This window comes from Balearica regulorum, chromosome 8, assembly GCF_011004875.1.
Source record: "Balearica regulorum gibbericeps isolate bBalReg1 chromosome 8, bBalReg1.pri, whole genome shotgun sequence".
Taxonomy (NCBI): domain Eukaryota; kingdom Metazoa; phylum Chordata; class Aves; order Gruiformes; family Gruidae; genus Balearica; species Balearica regulorum.
The window spans coordinates 24,249,238-24,266,074 of record NC_046191.1 but is presented as its reverse complement, the minus strand read 5'-3'; the positions used below and the strand labels follow the sequence as shown (position 1 = coordinate 24,266,074).

Below are 16,837 nucleotides of genomic sequence, written 5' to 3'. Positions count from 1 at the left end.
TCTAACACTGGCACATGTTCTTTAAAAAGCAGAGCTAGAATGTGCTTTTTTCCAAAAGAGTATTTACATACAACACAACTCAATAAAGATGGGCTAAAATTGTTTGAAGGCTCCTCAAGTAATCCAGCGTTCATATTCTTATGACATCCTTTCTCCCACAACTGTTATCTTTACCTGAAATAAAGATGTTTCTTATTCCTGGTTAGGGATAAAAATGAACAGTTTAGTGCCTAATCACAGTTAGTTTGACTCCCATGGCTTTACTAATTTCCACATCAAAAATCAGTTTGCATGATAATTTTGTGCAGTAATTTACCTTGTGTATTAATGCTGGAGAATGTTAAAATGTTTAATTTTAATCTTATTTTCCTACTATTAAATAAATAAAACTAGAGGCTGAGTTGTAAAAAGCAGTAAAGTATCCGATCAATATTCTCAGAATCCTTATTTATTAATGCAGTACTATGTTTGAAATAAAGTATTGAACTGAGGAAATACCTATTTCTTATTAACTTCAAGCAATTTCTATTATGAAGAGAATTTATTTCATTAGTTAGATTTTTCTTAGTTTTGTATTTTCAAATGAAACTAGGGTGCAGAAGTCTGAGTACCCCACCTCCCCACTTTATATTTAAAATTAAAAAAAAGCCCCCTTCTTTTTCTTTTCTGTTAGTCAAGAAAATCCATGGGTCCAAGTTCTAATGAAATCTGCCTGAAGAATATTTTCCTGAGGGAGTAAGAAAGAACATTTCAGGAAAAAACAACAAAACACACGAAGCAACACAGTAACAAGCAACCAAACTATAGATTACATCAATATGTATAACAAAGTAAATCATCATAACTTCAGTAAACAATATATCCCATTCAGGTCTCTAAACATTTCTTCGTAATACTTCCCACTCCCCCATCGTGCATGTTCCTGACTGTTTGCTCTAACTGTTCTTTCAGGGACACAGAGCTGAAGACTAAGTTTGAGACCCCTCAGAGAGAACCTTTCAAGACCAAATTTAGTGCTCTTAGCAGAAGCATGACATCAGCTGCTAGAGTGATTAAGCTTCAGCCAAAGCCATAAAAGCCCCATCTATGCAAGTGTGTGTGAATGGGTTCTATTGGTACATACAACTATGGATAGAGAAATAGTAACTAGCAAACATTAGCCAGAGAGGGGAAGCATACATGCTGAGGGGTATAGCACATCAGAGTCTCATGGGTAAGCCTACATGAGCCTCCACTTCAGAGTCAGCTCCCAGTTTGTTGCTCCAATCTTTTAGCTACAAGTGATTTTACACATGGGTGCAAGTGACACGTGAAAGAAAAAGTGAATGTACTCTGTGAACAGTTATCTGCTGGAAGTAATTCTATTAACAAGAGTTAATTAATTAAAAGGTGCTGTAATAAATACTGGTTGTGATTCCACTCCCGTCTCAATTCCCCCAGAGAAATTTACACCAATATATATATTCTTGTACAAGTAATTAACTGTGTGACACACTAAAGTAAAAACTACTTAAATTGCACTGTTTTGGTGTCTGCTTTAGTTTATGGTTTAGAAGAAACTCCAAAGGTACTATCACAAGAACATTCTTCTGTGTATTACCACTATCTGCCAGAAGCTATCCAGACTCTGACTTTAGCAAGATCTGCAAAAATGCAAGATGGTGAAAATACCTAGATGGTACTGCATAGCCCTTACCTCAGCAAGATTAAGGCCTACTTCATTTCACCACTAAGCCTAGGTGGTGATGCAGATACTGCGTTCAGCCATGTCAATTCCTCTGCTGACCTGGGCCTAACCCACACCTACCTCCAACTCCTCGGAAAGACTAGTAAAATAACATACCATTCAAATCAATCCATCCCAAAATCTGCCTGCTATGATCCCAATTCCTTGACATTCATAATTTATAGATAGACTAGCCTATAGTTATAAATATACCTTACCTTATGGTATATTACACCAATAGATTACCGGAGCCTCGGCTAGGCTTGTTGATGTATTAATGCAATATGTTTTGAGAGCAGTAGCTCACTCTGATGATGTATAGTCACCATCTATATCGTAAGAATGAAGTACTTCAATGATGTATAACTGTAACAAGGGCACCAAGCTGAAGAAAACACTAGCAGAAGTAGGTTTTGTTAACATATTACTCTAAAAAGTGAATATAGCATTAAGAACATGAATAAGAGAGACTGATTGACCGATTAGACATGGTTAGTTAGCATGGAGGGAAAAAACCCCAAAACAACAAACCAAACCACCAAGCAGCACAAAGCTATTAGCAATATTTTCACTCATCCTGCAAAAGCTAAATTTGGTATGATTAAAGGTACTCATCCGATATCTCAGTTAAAATTATATCAGAAACCCATTTGTTTGCACAGTTTCTTTCTCCTGAGTTTCAGAAAGGCCAAAAACTGAAAGTCAGTTTGAGCTGCAAGTTTGTGAAGAACTTGTCTTTGTTTTAGAAAAAAAGAGAGACGAAAAATTCTCATAACACACAGAACTACAAAAAACAAGATGTTTTCTGAGCAGTGCTTCTCATTCAATACAAGAACAAAAGCGAAAGTGATTAATCATCTGGGCAGGTGGAACATCAGTAACACACTTGAATAATTTTGCAATGGGGACTGGACATAACACCACTATTACCAGAAATTGGAAGGGATTGACTATTGTGACATAACAGGTGTAGATTAGTTCATAAGTATACAGCCTCTAAATGTGTGCTGTTACGTGTCTCAATAGAGGAAAGCAACTTCGGTAAATGTCTTTTGTTTTCTTTCACTTGCGAGCTACAGAAAACGCTTCTTACTAACATTTCAGATTTTTATACTACAATATCTTCAGCAAGGAAGCAGTACTCTCAGTGACAAAAGGTCTTAAACAACTGTATACAGAAGAAAACTGACAAGGAATTTACACTTAAAATTGTAAAAATGGGTGATCAATTTACATAATCTAGTTTTACGCTTTACAATGCTCACGCTTAGACACATGATTCAGAAGAACAAGTTGTTTTTAAAACTTTCAGTCAAATACAAAATAATACATTTACAGAAGTAGAAATAAACCAGGTTTCTCTTTACTTTTATAGCATAAATATTCGAACAACTGAATATATTTTGTTAACCCTTGAGCAGGCTTGTGAAGGCCTTTACAGTAGGAAAGCAATTAAGCAACATCCCACCTCCTGTGAGAAAAATTATTAGTTGCAATAAAAATTGTTGAATATTTTTGATGGCAGGTCTGCACTGCAAGACATTTTTTCAAAGTATTAAGGTATTCTAGTGTTAAGAAAAACACGTGTGGGTTACTGGTTCAGCATCATCAGTTTTCCCTGTTTCCTCCAAATCAGAAAAGCACAAAATCGCTGAGTAACAGCATCAATAACAACTATGGTGTGAAAGTTTTCAAAAGAAAAGGATGATGGACTCTCTTTACTGTAGTCTTTTTTCAGAAAATAGTTCTAAGAGCCTGACATGTTCTTGAAGACGGAAATTCTCAAGAAGTTGTGCATCTTCCCTCAGAAGGAAAGATGAATATCTGGCTTGGAAGCTTTGATATATATGAAAAAAACCTTAGGTTTTAGCTTATGAATTTCTCAGCACTGTTGTGAGTAAAATGTGCAGGGTCCAGGCCTTCTAGAATCCAGTATTAAAGAATAAAAATACAAATTCATTGTCATCCTTGCTGTGAATTAGTCTGCTGGCTGAAGCCAGTGAGAAAGGTAAGAGGTTAACCAATGACTACAGTAAAATGCATAAGCAAGTAGATGACTAGGAAGGGTGCCCACAACCTCATGGGATGACTTACATATTATTTAGGAAAAGCTATGCTTCTAATCCACTCTGAATAGTACTGAAAGCAATCTGAGCAATCAAATGATTATTAGCTAGTGACAGCACTCAACATGAACTTACTTCAGATTGAGTTGAAGAGCACCATCATTGATACTTTAAGGCCAGATTTTTCAATGGACTATAAAACCTCTGAAAAAGGCATTCATCAAATAAGGTTGTACAAGTACTTTTTCCATTCCTCTTAGTTTTCACCCTACAGAAATAAATACAAAGTTTTTGCTTTGTTTAAAGAAAATTATTTAAAAATGAGACTGCCATTTAAAAAAATGAAAGCCATAAAACCCCCTTTAAAGTTGCAGTAGCACTACTAGATCATAATGCAGCAGAGATGAAGCAACAATGTTAACAAAAAATTTGGTATCCACATCATCTACTTTTCAAATGTCTAAGATTGGAAGGCAGTCTTCTTATCTAACTGTATGCAACATAAACATATGCTACAAATGCCCTTCAAGGGAATCTCTTCCCACTGTTACACAAGCGTCCTAAGTCAAAGGTTTAAGATAGAGATGTGAATGTCCTACCAAACGTTTACTGTATTTCCAGTTATTCCCCAACAGTTTTTAGTTTCTCCATTCATATTATCTCCAATAGATTTTTTTACTTACTGCGTTAAATTATTTTGTATAAGCTTTGGTAATAACAGACTTTTATTAAAACAAAAGGCACTATATTTTAAAGTCTTACAGCCCCTTAAAGAATTCCATTTTTTCTTGTGAAATTTAGGGTACTTATCCTCGTACAATCATGTCATTTACTTTCATACCACTTACTAATAATATTAGCAATAAATTTTAGCTTTTTGTGGTACGTTGCTTTCCTTCATGTAAAGGGAAAGAGTTCCCCTGTATTTCTTGATAATAGTATTTTATACCCACTGTATCCTACCAGGTGAAAGCTCTGCAGGAAATGGAGAAGACTGGGGTCCTTGTGTGTGTTTTGGAATCCCCTTCCATTTCCAAGCAAATTCAACTTCACCTGTTTCAGCCTGTCCTCCTCGAATCTCAGTAGTTTCATTAGAAAGAGTTTGAGATTTCAGCGATGGCTGTCCTTGAACAAGTTCAAAATTCATAACAAGGGAATCAACCAGAGAGTCCAATTCATCCAAGTTCATAAAAGGCATGGGTATTTTCTGGATAGGTTCGTTTGCATAAGTAGAAGGCAAGGCAAATAAACTGAAATAGTTGTTAAAATATCCAGCTATGACAGAAATCTTTTCTGCAAAGCTCCTGAGAGGGCTCGTGTTTCTGTAGGACCCTATGAAATACAAAAGCAAGAAGAATCAAATGCAGCATTTTGCTAAGAGAGACCAAATAGCCCACCCTCCCTCTTGCTTTACAGGTTTCCAGTAGTCCACAGGTTACTATCAAGACAGGTAATAACCCAGAAAAATACCTTGTAATATAGAAGAAACAATTGGACAGATTTCAGCTAGGCACTGCTCCAATTCCAAATATTTCGCAGCAATGTTAATGCTTTTCTGTATTTCCTGATACAGAGATTCCTCTTCTGGTAACGGAGGTTCTATTTCTGTCTTTATTAATAAAGAGCATTTTAAAAAGAACCAAAACATGTGACAGTATATTAACTAGTAAAAATGTCTATTATGGATTCAGTCACATAAAACAAGCCAATGCTGAAACACAAAATGCCAAGTCATAAAACGTAAGATAGCTCTGAAAAGAAGTGCAGAAAAGGTTTGGTTCTTAGAAGATAGATTAATTCATCTATCCTGGCTTTTAATTCAAAATACCAATAACTATGGCCATAAACTCTTGCAGCAGTTATAACACAATTACACTATCGTTACTGAACTTGAGGCTTTCAACATAAAAGAAAACAAAACAGGTGGTTAGGCTGTACACAAAGAAGCTGAGCACAAAAAGAAGGAAGATACAAGTACCTCCAGAAATCCTTTAAGTAAAATTAAAATCAAATAGTTTTGAGTAGAAATGCAGTAGCCAGAACAGTTAGTGTTCCAATCGCAAGAAAAGCACTGAGATAGGAAGGGTTATCATGCAATTATAAATATACAGAAGGCAGTTTCTCTTTGTTAAATCCACACTTTAAATTTAAACCCCCGACTCAAAGCACACATTTTGTGAAACATTTCTCTTACCTTTCTGCAATAAGAGATGTTATTTTCAAGGAATCTGGCTAATGCCACAACAGTATCCTTTATTCGATTTTGAATCTACAAAGAAACTTTTAATTATATTGTACACTTGATTCAAGACAAAATAAGTAGTACATTAATATTTTAGAAGGATAAGAATGAACACTGGCATACTAATGAGAAAAATACTCAAGGGTAGAAGTAATGTTTTCTGCAACATAACATGCAATTTTTCAAATAAAATGTTAACTGGTAGAAAACATTGTTAACTATATCTGCCAAGTGTAATAACCCCTTAATACAGGAGGATTGCATGAGCAAGTTTAAGTATTCGCTAAAGAAAGGTTGTCCTGTAATTTTTGTATTGTTGTCATTCTAAGTGACAGGGTTAATCTCTTCATTAATACCGTAGTATTCTCTCCCGACTTCACATTAGTTCCACCAGTGATAAGCATATTCAGGAATCCTGCAGATACATAGCAATCTGCTGCAAGTGAACAGCTCTGTCTGGAAAGCAAACTGCTCAATTCCTTTTGCTGGAAACATGAAGCATTTAGGAGTTAAGCAAGCAGATAGAAACAGAAAAGATTTTGGACAGTTTCACTATTATCTGTAGGATTAAGAATGACAACAGTGAAAACCAGAGCAGAAAGAAATCTTTGCTTTCTTCAAGACAAGCAATTTATCACTCCTCTCCAACTGATTTGAACCTTTTAACCCAGGTCACGTATTACAGATTTTTGAGTAGCAGCAAATTCTTTGGAAATATGTGATATGTGTATATCTTTATATATCTGAACTCATTAAGGAGATTTTCTTATTGGCCACAGTTCTGCAAATTTCTCAACTTCGAAGAACAAAAAAACCAAACAAAAACAAAACCATATGAAATAGAAGACAAAATTGCTCAGGCACAAGTAAACTGTCACCTTTGGCCTTGCATGCTGTCTGTACAAAACATATTTATTCAGTGGCAGAACAAGCCTATATATCCCAACACTGAAAGGAAGCATGTACACTATATATATACCTAGTACCTTGCTGAAGAACATTTCAATCTTTCCAAAGTATTTCCTTGGAACTCAGCCAGGCTTTCTGTCAAAATGACTCACCCACTGAGAAAGTGGCGTATTTCTAAGGGGTACTCTAGCTTGCCTACTAGAATTTTCATACAGTCACAGAAATATTTTTAGCTATGGTGCTTATTCCTTACACTTTATTCTCTGCTTTGCATAACTCCCTATGGTATCACCTTCCTCACAGTTTGTCACCTAAGCAAAATAAGAGCACAAAATAACAGGCTATAGCTTAAAGCCCCTCCAGGCAAAAAACCCCAACACCCTACTACTGAATTCAGCTTGTAATGAGGTCTGTTCTGCTTTAAATGTCAAAATACACTAGACACACCAATAATAGTATGCTTGTTTTATGAAAGAGCAACTCCGCCCCAGAACAACTCTGGCTTCAACATACTAGGAAAAAAACCAAACCTATTCAATTTGATAATATATAAGCAGTAAACTGCTAACGGGGGGGGAAGGGGGAAGAGAAGTGTGCACATATCTGTTTATTATGAGGTAGTGGAATTACAAGAATAACTAAATCAAGGTCTTACTATGAGAGATAAAAGCTTCCCATTCATGTTAATCCATATTACAATAAATTCGGAGGGTGACAGGAACAACTCATTAATACAATATAAATAATTTGCTGTAACTTTCCTATAAAGTGTAATAAAGAAGTTGCTCAAATTAAAATACCACTGCTGCTTATCAACCTGGAAAGCATTTGAAGGTCAGCTGTGATTTCTGTGAATGGCACGAAATCAAGCAGGACATTTCTGACCTCTGTGCTATTAAGTAGCTACTTTAGTCAACCAATTCCCCTCTAAAATGCCAAATTCATTAAAGTGCTTCAGCATATCCCAAGCATTAAGCATGGGAAAACTAGCTCTTAAAAAGGTAACACTGAACTATTTTACATATTTAGATAGCATGCTGTTTGGGACTAGGACTGTAAGACCAATGTATGACAAACTGAAGTCTTCAAACTTTCTAATAATCTTTGTGACAATAACAGTGGATGTAGTAATAGCAGAGGCAATTACTATTATCAGTATAAACTAACAATTAACTTTCAGGATCATAAAGTGTTACATACTAAATATGCAATCTTTCTACAAAAGAAACTTCACAGTATTGTACAGAATAAACAGTCCACTTGCTCCCTTGTGCCAGTTTTCATATGCTCCCTCGCTTTCATGGTCACACTGTGAAATTTTACACAAAATACCCTTCAATGCACAGAGAAATCATTCTAAATAAAATACACTTAAATGTTCAGTCTACATATGTGTGAAAGGCTAAACACTGCAAAAAAATTCTGCAAGACTGTAGTCAATATTCCCACTTACCACCCATCTCAAATCTCTTACTAATCACAACCTTATTCCTACTATAAGCTTTTTAGACAGAATTGCTGAAAAAGACACGATCAAGTGCCTCTAAGATATAGTAGTAGTTTTTAATCTTACTGTCATCTCACCTCATTTTGTGGATATTGTTTCAGGAGTTCTTTCTGCACCATTCTTGCTTTTTCCTGTACAGTATCAATGAGAAACTCCAGCCCTGAGCCTACTCCATTATAAACGGCAAGCACAAGGTCCTTTTAAAATAAGGGTTCAAAACATAATGATTACAGGAATTGATATAGCATTGAATTAAAACAATTTTCCATAGTGGGCTGGAAATGTAGTTGTTTTGAGCAAATTGTTCAGTGCTGGTCTATTCAGTCACATGTCATTCTTGGACCACAGGGGCTCAACACTTTAACTTCCTTTTCCTAACTTTCTTCAGATTTCTGAAAATTCTATGTGGTACTTAATCACAGAGAACTGAAATAAGTATTGAATATCAGCAAAATAGGTAGACTTGTACAGTCTTAGTGCAGATACAATCCTAAAAGCACAGCATTTCTTTCTTTTTATAGGTGGAAGTTATACATATTCAAAGTACATTTTCTTAAGGAAAAAAAACCACAAGGGTATTAACACAGATTCATTTTCACCATAAAAATGAAGACTTAGATAAACTTTGAAAATATTTAATTCAGTTGATGTAACAATTTGCTTCTGAGCACAGTTACTTAACATAAATGTGATGTCAACATTAGAATTACTATTTCTAATAAACATTTTTTCACCTGTAGACTAGTTGCAGGAATGCTGTTCTCTTCAGAAAAGGAAATATCAGCTCTCGTGACTACTGCCAAATGTCCTATATATTTCATTGTTTGTTTTACCGTTTGGTTTACTTTGCTCCACGCTTCTGTTACCATCGAGGATATATCTGAAGAACATCCCTGAGAAATAAAGGCATATCATTCACTGAAGATAGAAAGCATCTCTAGTCAAAGAACACACGCTTTCTATAACACAGGAGTTTGTAGCACACAGTAGCTTGAGGCACTTTCAGCTTTATGTCTTCCTACTTCCAATGGCTTACCTACCACAGTTAAAAGACTGTGCCTTGCAACCACAGAGAAGAATGGTATCTAATTATACTTACACAGTTAAAAAAAACATTACTCCTTATAAGGCTGTAGCATGAACAAGAGTAATATTTACTGGCCACTGGTTTATAAATTTATAAACTTCACAATCTAAACTAGCATTTCGTCTCATCACTGCACATTTTGTTTAAGAACCTATGCTATTGTCGGTGCCTGGGCACAGAAAGGTCTGCATTACTCTGAACTAGCATATGGAAGTACTAGTTTAGCCAACGAAAACGCACCCTTTGCTGTTCATCTTCCTTAGGTGTAACCATGTGTCATTGAATATGTTAGACATTAAAGTGTTTTTAAAACGTCTGTAGTAAATATTGCATGAATACATAGAACTTCTATACATACAGTGAATTCTTTAATATACTTTACCTGCAATAGTAACTGTAAATAGCCTCCCAAGTTCTTTACTTCCTGTTTTATTTCTTCCTCAACTTTAATAGATCCAGGGCACTTTTGGACATTGTTAAGCCAGAGCTTGGTTAGAACCACAAGCTGGTCAAAAGCTGAGATAATTTTGATGCTGAAGGACTGAGCATCACGATCAAGAGAGAAAACTACAAGAGAAAGAGATCTATCAGAAGGTCTCATTTGCATACAAAAGTAGGAAACATGAATACTTGTGCATCTGAAAGACAAGTCATTAATGTTTGCTTTAAACTGTTACAAAAATGAGACTTACAATTTTCCTGACATTCTTCATCTTGCTGTTCATAGGCTTTTGAAATGGCAGAAACTCCAGAGAAAATGGTAAATAAATTAATTAGGAGACTATCTGCTATGCTCTTTCTTCCTCCTTGATTCTGTTCCAGTAAATCTAAAGCTGAATTTATAGATTCTTTGCAAATTCCAGGAAGAAATGATTCAGAAAAGCTTGGGCATATGCTGAACTTATTGTGCGAACCTGTATGATGTAAAAGCAAAACATATATGCAAGAAACTCTTCAAAGGAGATAGCAGTCAGTGTGTCTTTGTAATGATTATTTTATATTGCTGCTTCAGCAATCTTCAACTACTCAAGATAGCAAGTCTGAAAAAATGTGTATACACATGTTCTGCATAGTTTCTAGATTCAGTTAGTACAAAGACAAGTTCCACAGTGAAATTCTTTAGCATGAATCCATCTTTTTCAACAATTGAACCTACAGAGAGATAGAAAATAACAAAATCCAGCCAATCTAAAAGAATTGAATGCATAAAAAAAATATTTGGAAGACTGACGCATTTAGTATTTCAGGAAAAAAAGTTTATACAACTTGACAAAAAGCTTGGAGGAACCTCAGTAGTTGAATGACTAGCAACATCTCAAACAACATCTCCAAATTATTATATCACCATTCAGCCTCGGGCAACTTGTTACATGAACTATCATCTTTCTCCGGTTAACCCACACAGTTAAACAGAGCAATGTTTTACGTAAATTTCTTGAACAGGGGTCATAAGCGCCAGTTAAGAAGCTTTTGCCCTTAGAAAGCATAATCAAAAATACAAAAAAAACCCCAAAAAACACCACCTACTGTTAACAGCTTGACATCATAAGCTTGTAGATATTATAAACAGGACAGTTTTAATTTTGTTTTCCAACCCACACTTTTTTTTTTTTTTGATGACTGTTAGAAGTGCATCTGTTTTATACATATAGTAGCTTCAAGTTCTCAGTATGAAATTAAAGGTGTTCTGTATATAGTAAGTACCTGCTATATAGGAAGCCTGTATATTCTGAATTGGTTGCACTTTTATCTCAGACAAACATCCAGAAATTCTCTTGTTCTTCATGAAACTTCTACTTCTAGGAAAGAATGATAGAGCAAAAACATGAAAAAAGCCAAACTTTAAAAGAAAAGAATCTCTCTCCCCATACACAATGAAAGTTCAATGAATATTAACAGACATCAGGCAAATAAAACAAACATCTACTTTTTAAGTAGTGGAACACAAAACCTAAACCAGAAAGAAAGCAAGACAGTACAGCTCATAGGATGGATCCTACTTAACTTTCCTCAGGCTCTTGCTACTATAGCAGGATCTTCATTCCACATTCCCATTTTTAAGCTACTGGATTATTATTAACCTAGAACTCGAGACAAAACACATTTCTTTCCTACCTACTGGGACCACAGAAAGCAGACATGTCGGCTTTTTTTCATCTTGTTTGCTGGACAGAATTAATTGCTTTTGGAAAACCAGATAGAGGGGCTTTTCTTCTTGGTAGAAGGCAGATGTTCTGTTAGACAATCTAATTTAACTTCTCTGGCCTGGCTCTGGGTGCTTAGCTGTTGGTGCCCAGGGCCAGTTCTTGGTAAGAGAGCTGTTTGAGAAGCCTCAGCCAGCTTTGAAGCTGTTAAAGAAACAGTGTTGTTAAAGAAATAGCTGAATCGCAGAAGACGACTCAACAGGAGCTCTCCAACTTTCTTGGAGCTGCATTTAAGAGGAGTCTCCTGCCACTGGTCCTGCCTGACTTGTATCTCAGTTGTGTTGTAACCATGCCTGTGCCTGGCCACGTAAGCCATTGATCTAGACCTGCAGACTTGACTTACCAGTTTGACCTGGGACATTGTCACGATGGCTGTGCCAGACAATCACTGCACTGCAGGCCGACCCTGCCAACTGTCCCTGGACTTAGTCCTGACTCACTAAGCCAATTTCCCAGCTTAAATTCAGCCCTGCCTCATCATTACATACTTGCCTGTGGATCCGGACTGTTGGCTGACCCTGGCTCTGCTCACCTCACTCAGGTACTGCCCTGTTCACTCTGTCGTCACGTTCAGCCCCAAACTGCCCTTCCCTTTTGGAACAGCCTGTCCTTTATGCTCCATGACACTGCACATCAGGAGCACCAAATCTTCAAGTAGGACATGGAATTCAATTTATTTCACCAGTATGCATGATTGACAGCAGTTAACTGCTGTCAATGCAGCATGCAATGCCGATTACCCTTTTCCAGTACCTTTTCTTGTTCAGTTCAGCTTCTATTGTTGCATTTTAAAACTGGCAGAACAAAACCAGCTACACTGAGATTCAAGAAGACACATTAGTGTCCAGAAGGTAGCAGCAGACAAAAAAGTATTTTGTTAACATTTCCTTTACAAGCTGCAACTTGCAGAAGTTTGCAATTCACTTATAAATATTGTTACAAGGCTAAAGCTTCAAATACAAGGTCCCAGACCAGCTGCAATTTAGTACTTAAAACCAATGCTTTCCTGTTATAGAAGTGTGAAGGAAACATTAAAAACTACACATTTCACTGTACACTGATGATATCTGGATATGTGGTTTAGAAAGCTTTACGTGTTTTGACAAACTATACTTTTGGGTTCGGAGGAACTTTTGTTCCTATTTCTTGCCCATGAGGAAAGATAAAAGAATGAGTGAACAGAAGAGAAGAACTCATTAGTTGACACAGTGTATGGGGTAAGTAAGGATGAGAACAGATGTCCAAGTGCCTACAGAAAATCGCTTGTGTTACTAATTAAATACATAGGTATCTATAACCTTAACAGGTGGGTCCTCTACAGGTTAATTAAAAGTTCTGTACTATAGACAAAGGTATCAATTTCTGACATAGCTTTCTGAAATAATTGGGAAGAGCCTTTAATTACCTCCAGTCAGTTGTCAATAGTCATACATAAAACCCTCTGGTATTGATCAGACATTACATATATGCTATGCCTGACCTCAGAAACATTGCTGTTTAATCTGCCAAACTGCTTTAGTGGGCATGCAATTTTTATTAGTAATATGTTGCATACTAACACACATTTAGTAAGTGAAGCCAGTAAAGCATAATGAGGTAACATATTTGGTTTAAACTTTCCTCCTCCTCACAACTGTATACATAACTTTTAAATTCATTTTTAAATTTGACATTATAATAAGGTAAAAGAAGAATTAGTAAATAAAAGACTGTGTTAGTGGCACAGAAGCATGTTTAGATAATTACACAAATTTTTTCCTTTAAGTGTAGATGAAGGAGCTACAAATTAGTATCACCTTCTTCTGGAAAGAGAGGAAACTGAGGCATCTGAAAGGTCAGGTTCCCACTCATCAACAGGGTCATAGAATACATCAGCTGCTTTATTTCTATCATTACTCTGAAAAAAACAAAGAAAACACAGGGGAGGAGGAAGTTTAAATAGAAATAGAGTGATAATAAAGCACACAACCTATGTATGAAGACAACATGTTCTACTAACAGTAGATTACACATATCCTAACAAAAGAAAAAAAAATTAAAACTACAAGATAACTGACTGCCAGCCAACTTGAGGTCTACGTGTTGGAAAACAAACTAAAACAAAGATAAACATTTAGTGAAGACACCTAGCTACCCAGCACGAGATACAGGAACACCAAGTAAAAATTTTCATAGCTCTCTCCACGTGCCATGTTTATTAGAAAACTGGACATATAATTTACAATTTGTATTTATTTTTGTATCTGGACTTGTGTAACAGTTTTAGCAATAATTTTCCACAGGAAACAGAATCCAGCCTCTGATATTGCCAAGATGCAAACAGTTTTTAGTAAGAAATATGGCAATATTATTCTGTCGTAGGAAATCCTTGCATATTACAGAGTTATGTCATAAAAGAGTGTTCATTTTTTTTCCTGGCTTTTGATGGCTTTTTTTCTTTTTGGACAAAATATTGAAAGATTTTTATTTCAGATATCTACTCGTATATGAGGAAGACACTCTTTCAAATAAAACATAATTCTTTAAAAAGATGCAATTATTTTCTAAGGTTAGTAAAAAAAAGGGCATTCTGAAGTGTAAAAAGCCTTCATATTTTTCCCTACCACCAGCACCTTCAGTGCTCCAACATCTGAGGTTTCTTCCTCTGCAAACTTCAAGTATGCTATTTATGCCAGAATGGGATTTGAGTTAGGAAACAGCAAGCATCCAAATATTTACTTATATATTATTTGAAGCAACTTCTACTCATTTTTCAATAGTGCTTCAGGCTAAACATAATACAGATAATGCAACGAAAAGAATTTCTATGATTGGGAGAATCACAAATTCAAGCACCAAAACTTAGACAAGCTGTTATCTTAATCTAAAACCTGGTCTTATATATATTAGTTTTGTGTATTAATCAAAAAAAACCCAGACTAGTATAACATAAAAACCAAGATCATTATGGTTCCTCTGGATTGCTTTGGATCTTTCCTTCATGTTAACCAGCTCTTTCTCATCTCCGAGAACTTTCCTTCCTTTACACCCTTCATTATTTCACTACAGTCTAAAACAACTTTCAATTCATTCGGCAGAAATCAGAAAACAAATAAAATTCAGTGATCAGCCCTGGTAATTGGAAACTATCACCACTAAGAAAAGGAAAGTACTTCTAAGGGCCACCAGGATCTGAGATTTTTTGTTTGGTTGGGTTTTTTGATTTTTTTTTTTTTTTTTAAGTAGTTCTTAGGCCTCTCGAATCTTCAGCTCTAAAGTTGAGAAAAAAAAATGCAATGTAAGACACTGTTAGTTCACGTGGAGTCAATAAACTTATTTCTTGTGACATTTCTCTCTTTAGCAGATAAAAAGATACCATCCTCGCAGCAAACAAGAGCTGATACTGTAATCTTATCTGTATTCAATAATTTGGAACCATTGTCTGCCTTTATGCAATTACAAAGATTTTAACTGATGGCTATACTTTAGTGGAGAGAGAATCAAACGTAGGCACTGTTCCCATTTCTCACTTCTATTTCACATTGCCCCCCTTTGATACAAAAGATAGTATGGTATGGTCCAAATAAAGTACTGCACATTTAGAGAGGTGCAGTACAAAAATACCCAGTTTGTCTTATTAAAAGCAATGTAATTAGAAAGAGGGATTAATGTGCACCTTAATTGTCAGATTATTAAAAAAAATGATGAAAAATGTCTTTAAAAACTCCCATTAAAGAACCTAAAGCACATAGAGACAAAATCAACCAGTAGCAAATTAACTTACCAGAACCAAAGAAAAATAGGTAGAACGTAGTAATGAAAATTCAAGTGATACCTTTGAAAAGCCAAGTTTTCCTCTAGAACAGATAAACAATTGAACAGCCAGAAGAACCACAAAGCAGTCCTTGTTTTACTACTGCATGCTCTGTACTCAAAATGACCTGAATAGAGTAATTGGTTTCTACTATCCTCTTTCTATGGACAAACGTGTGCACATGCGTTTAATAAAACATGTGCAATAAACAATCATGTGCCTTGGTGTTTGAAAATCCCAAGATTTTCCCTCCTTTATGATTGTCAAAACCTTGTCTTTGACAAAATATTACCTTTTTTTTTTTTTCTTCAGTTGTTACTGACCTCATACAATTCTTTCATTGCTGCTAGTTTGCATTCAAATTTCTCCAGGCTCCAGAAAGTTGCTATTCCCAGTTTGATGTTACGAACCTGCACCTGAACAGAAGACACTGTTCCTGTTTTATCATCAATTTTGTCGTGCCTAAGAATTTGAAAAAGTTTAAAAAGACAAAAACATTATTCATATTGCAAAAATAAACAAGCTACCTGTAGATAGGATTATACAGAGAATAAAAATCTGATTACAAACACAGAAATTGCTTGAGACATCATATATCTCAAAAAGCTTCCATTAGTGTAGCCATTAAAATTATTTTTATGTAAAGGAAAAAAAGGAATCCCTGCATTCAGAGATACAAGTAGATACTAGCATACAAACTCCTGGTTCAAGAAACTCAGGATCAGATATATACTACAGAATTCTACTGGCAGAGTTCTTGTTGAAGGATGTGAAAACACAACATCTGAAAGACAGTAATACATACACGAACTAGAAAGTCCTAGCTTACTTGCATTTACTGTAGCATTTTTTGAAATGACAGAGTTCCCTCCGCACTAATATATCTCTGCTCACACTAAGAGCACCTGACCAACATACAAGTCCACTTTAGAACACTCTTCAGCTACGACTAGCAAGTAGCACGGCATAGCAAAAAACCTGTGGAGTGAAACAACTGGTCCCAAGCACTCAATATCCGCTATATGCACGTTCTGAGGTTTTTACTTTGAACTACCTCTGTTGTGGTCATGTGAACTGATCACCTCCCAGTGGCTGGCACATATTCCCCGTTTCAGTTTTGTCCAAAAGGAATTCAGTTAGCGTGCTTGTGCTTTAGAGCCACTTTAATACGTGAACCAAAGCAGGATGGACATAGGCATCAGAAGATTCACCTTCAAAGCACACTCGATCCAAAATTAATTGTCTGTAGACATACCTTTAAAGGTATGTTTTGATCTACAATTCAAATTTGAAATTCACATTT

At 35.7% G+C, this 16,837-nt stretch overlaps 1 protein-coding gene across 4 annotated transcripts in view; it reads right to left on the bottom strand.

Moving 5' to 3' along the window:
* Positions 1–3,738: 3,738 nt before the first annotated feature.
* KIF14 (kinesin family member 14) overlaps positions 3,739–16,837 on the bottom strand; it is a 30,536-nt gene continuing 17,437 nt past the window's right edge. For 3 of the 4 annotated variants that reach the window (XM_075760134.1, XM_075760133.1, XM_075760136.1), the window contains exons 21-30: positions 15,858–15,996; positions 13,538–13,638; positions 11,242–11,336; positions 10,230–10,451; positions 9,920–10,104; positions 9,185–9,343; positions 8,528–8,647; positions 5,987–6,061; positions 5,263–5,401; positions 3,739–5,124 (exon numbers count right to left, since the gene is read on the bottom strand). In XM_075760134.1, coding sequence (XP_075616249.1) covers positions 4,736–5,124; positions 5,263–5,401; positions 5,987–6,061; positions 8,528–8,647; positions 9,185–9,343; positions 9,920–10,104; positions 10,230–10,451; positions 11,242–11,336; positions 13,538–13,638; positions 15,858–15,996 — 1,624 coding nt within the window. In that variant the 3' untranslated portion in view covers positions 3,739–4,735. The remainder of the gene's footprint in view (positions 5,125–5,262; positions 5,402–5,986; positions 6,062–8,527; positions 8,648–9,184; positions 9,344–9,919; positions 10,105–10,229; positions 10,452–11,241; positions 11,337–13,537; positions 13,639–15,857; positions 15,997–16,837) is intronic. The other variant, XM_075760135.1, reaches the window with a different exon arrangement.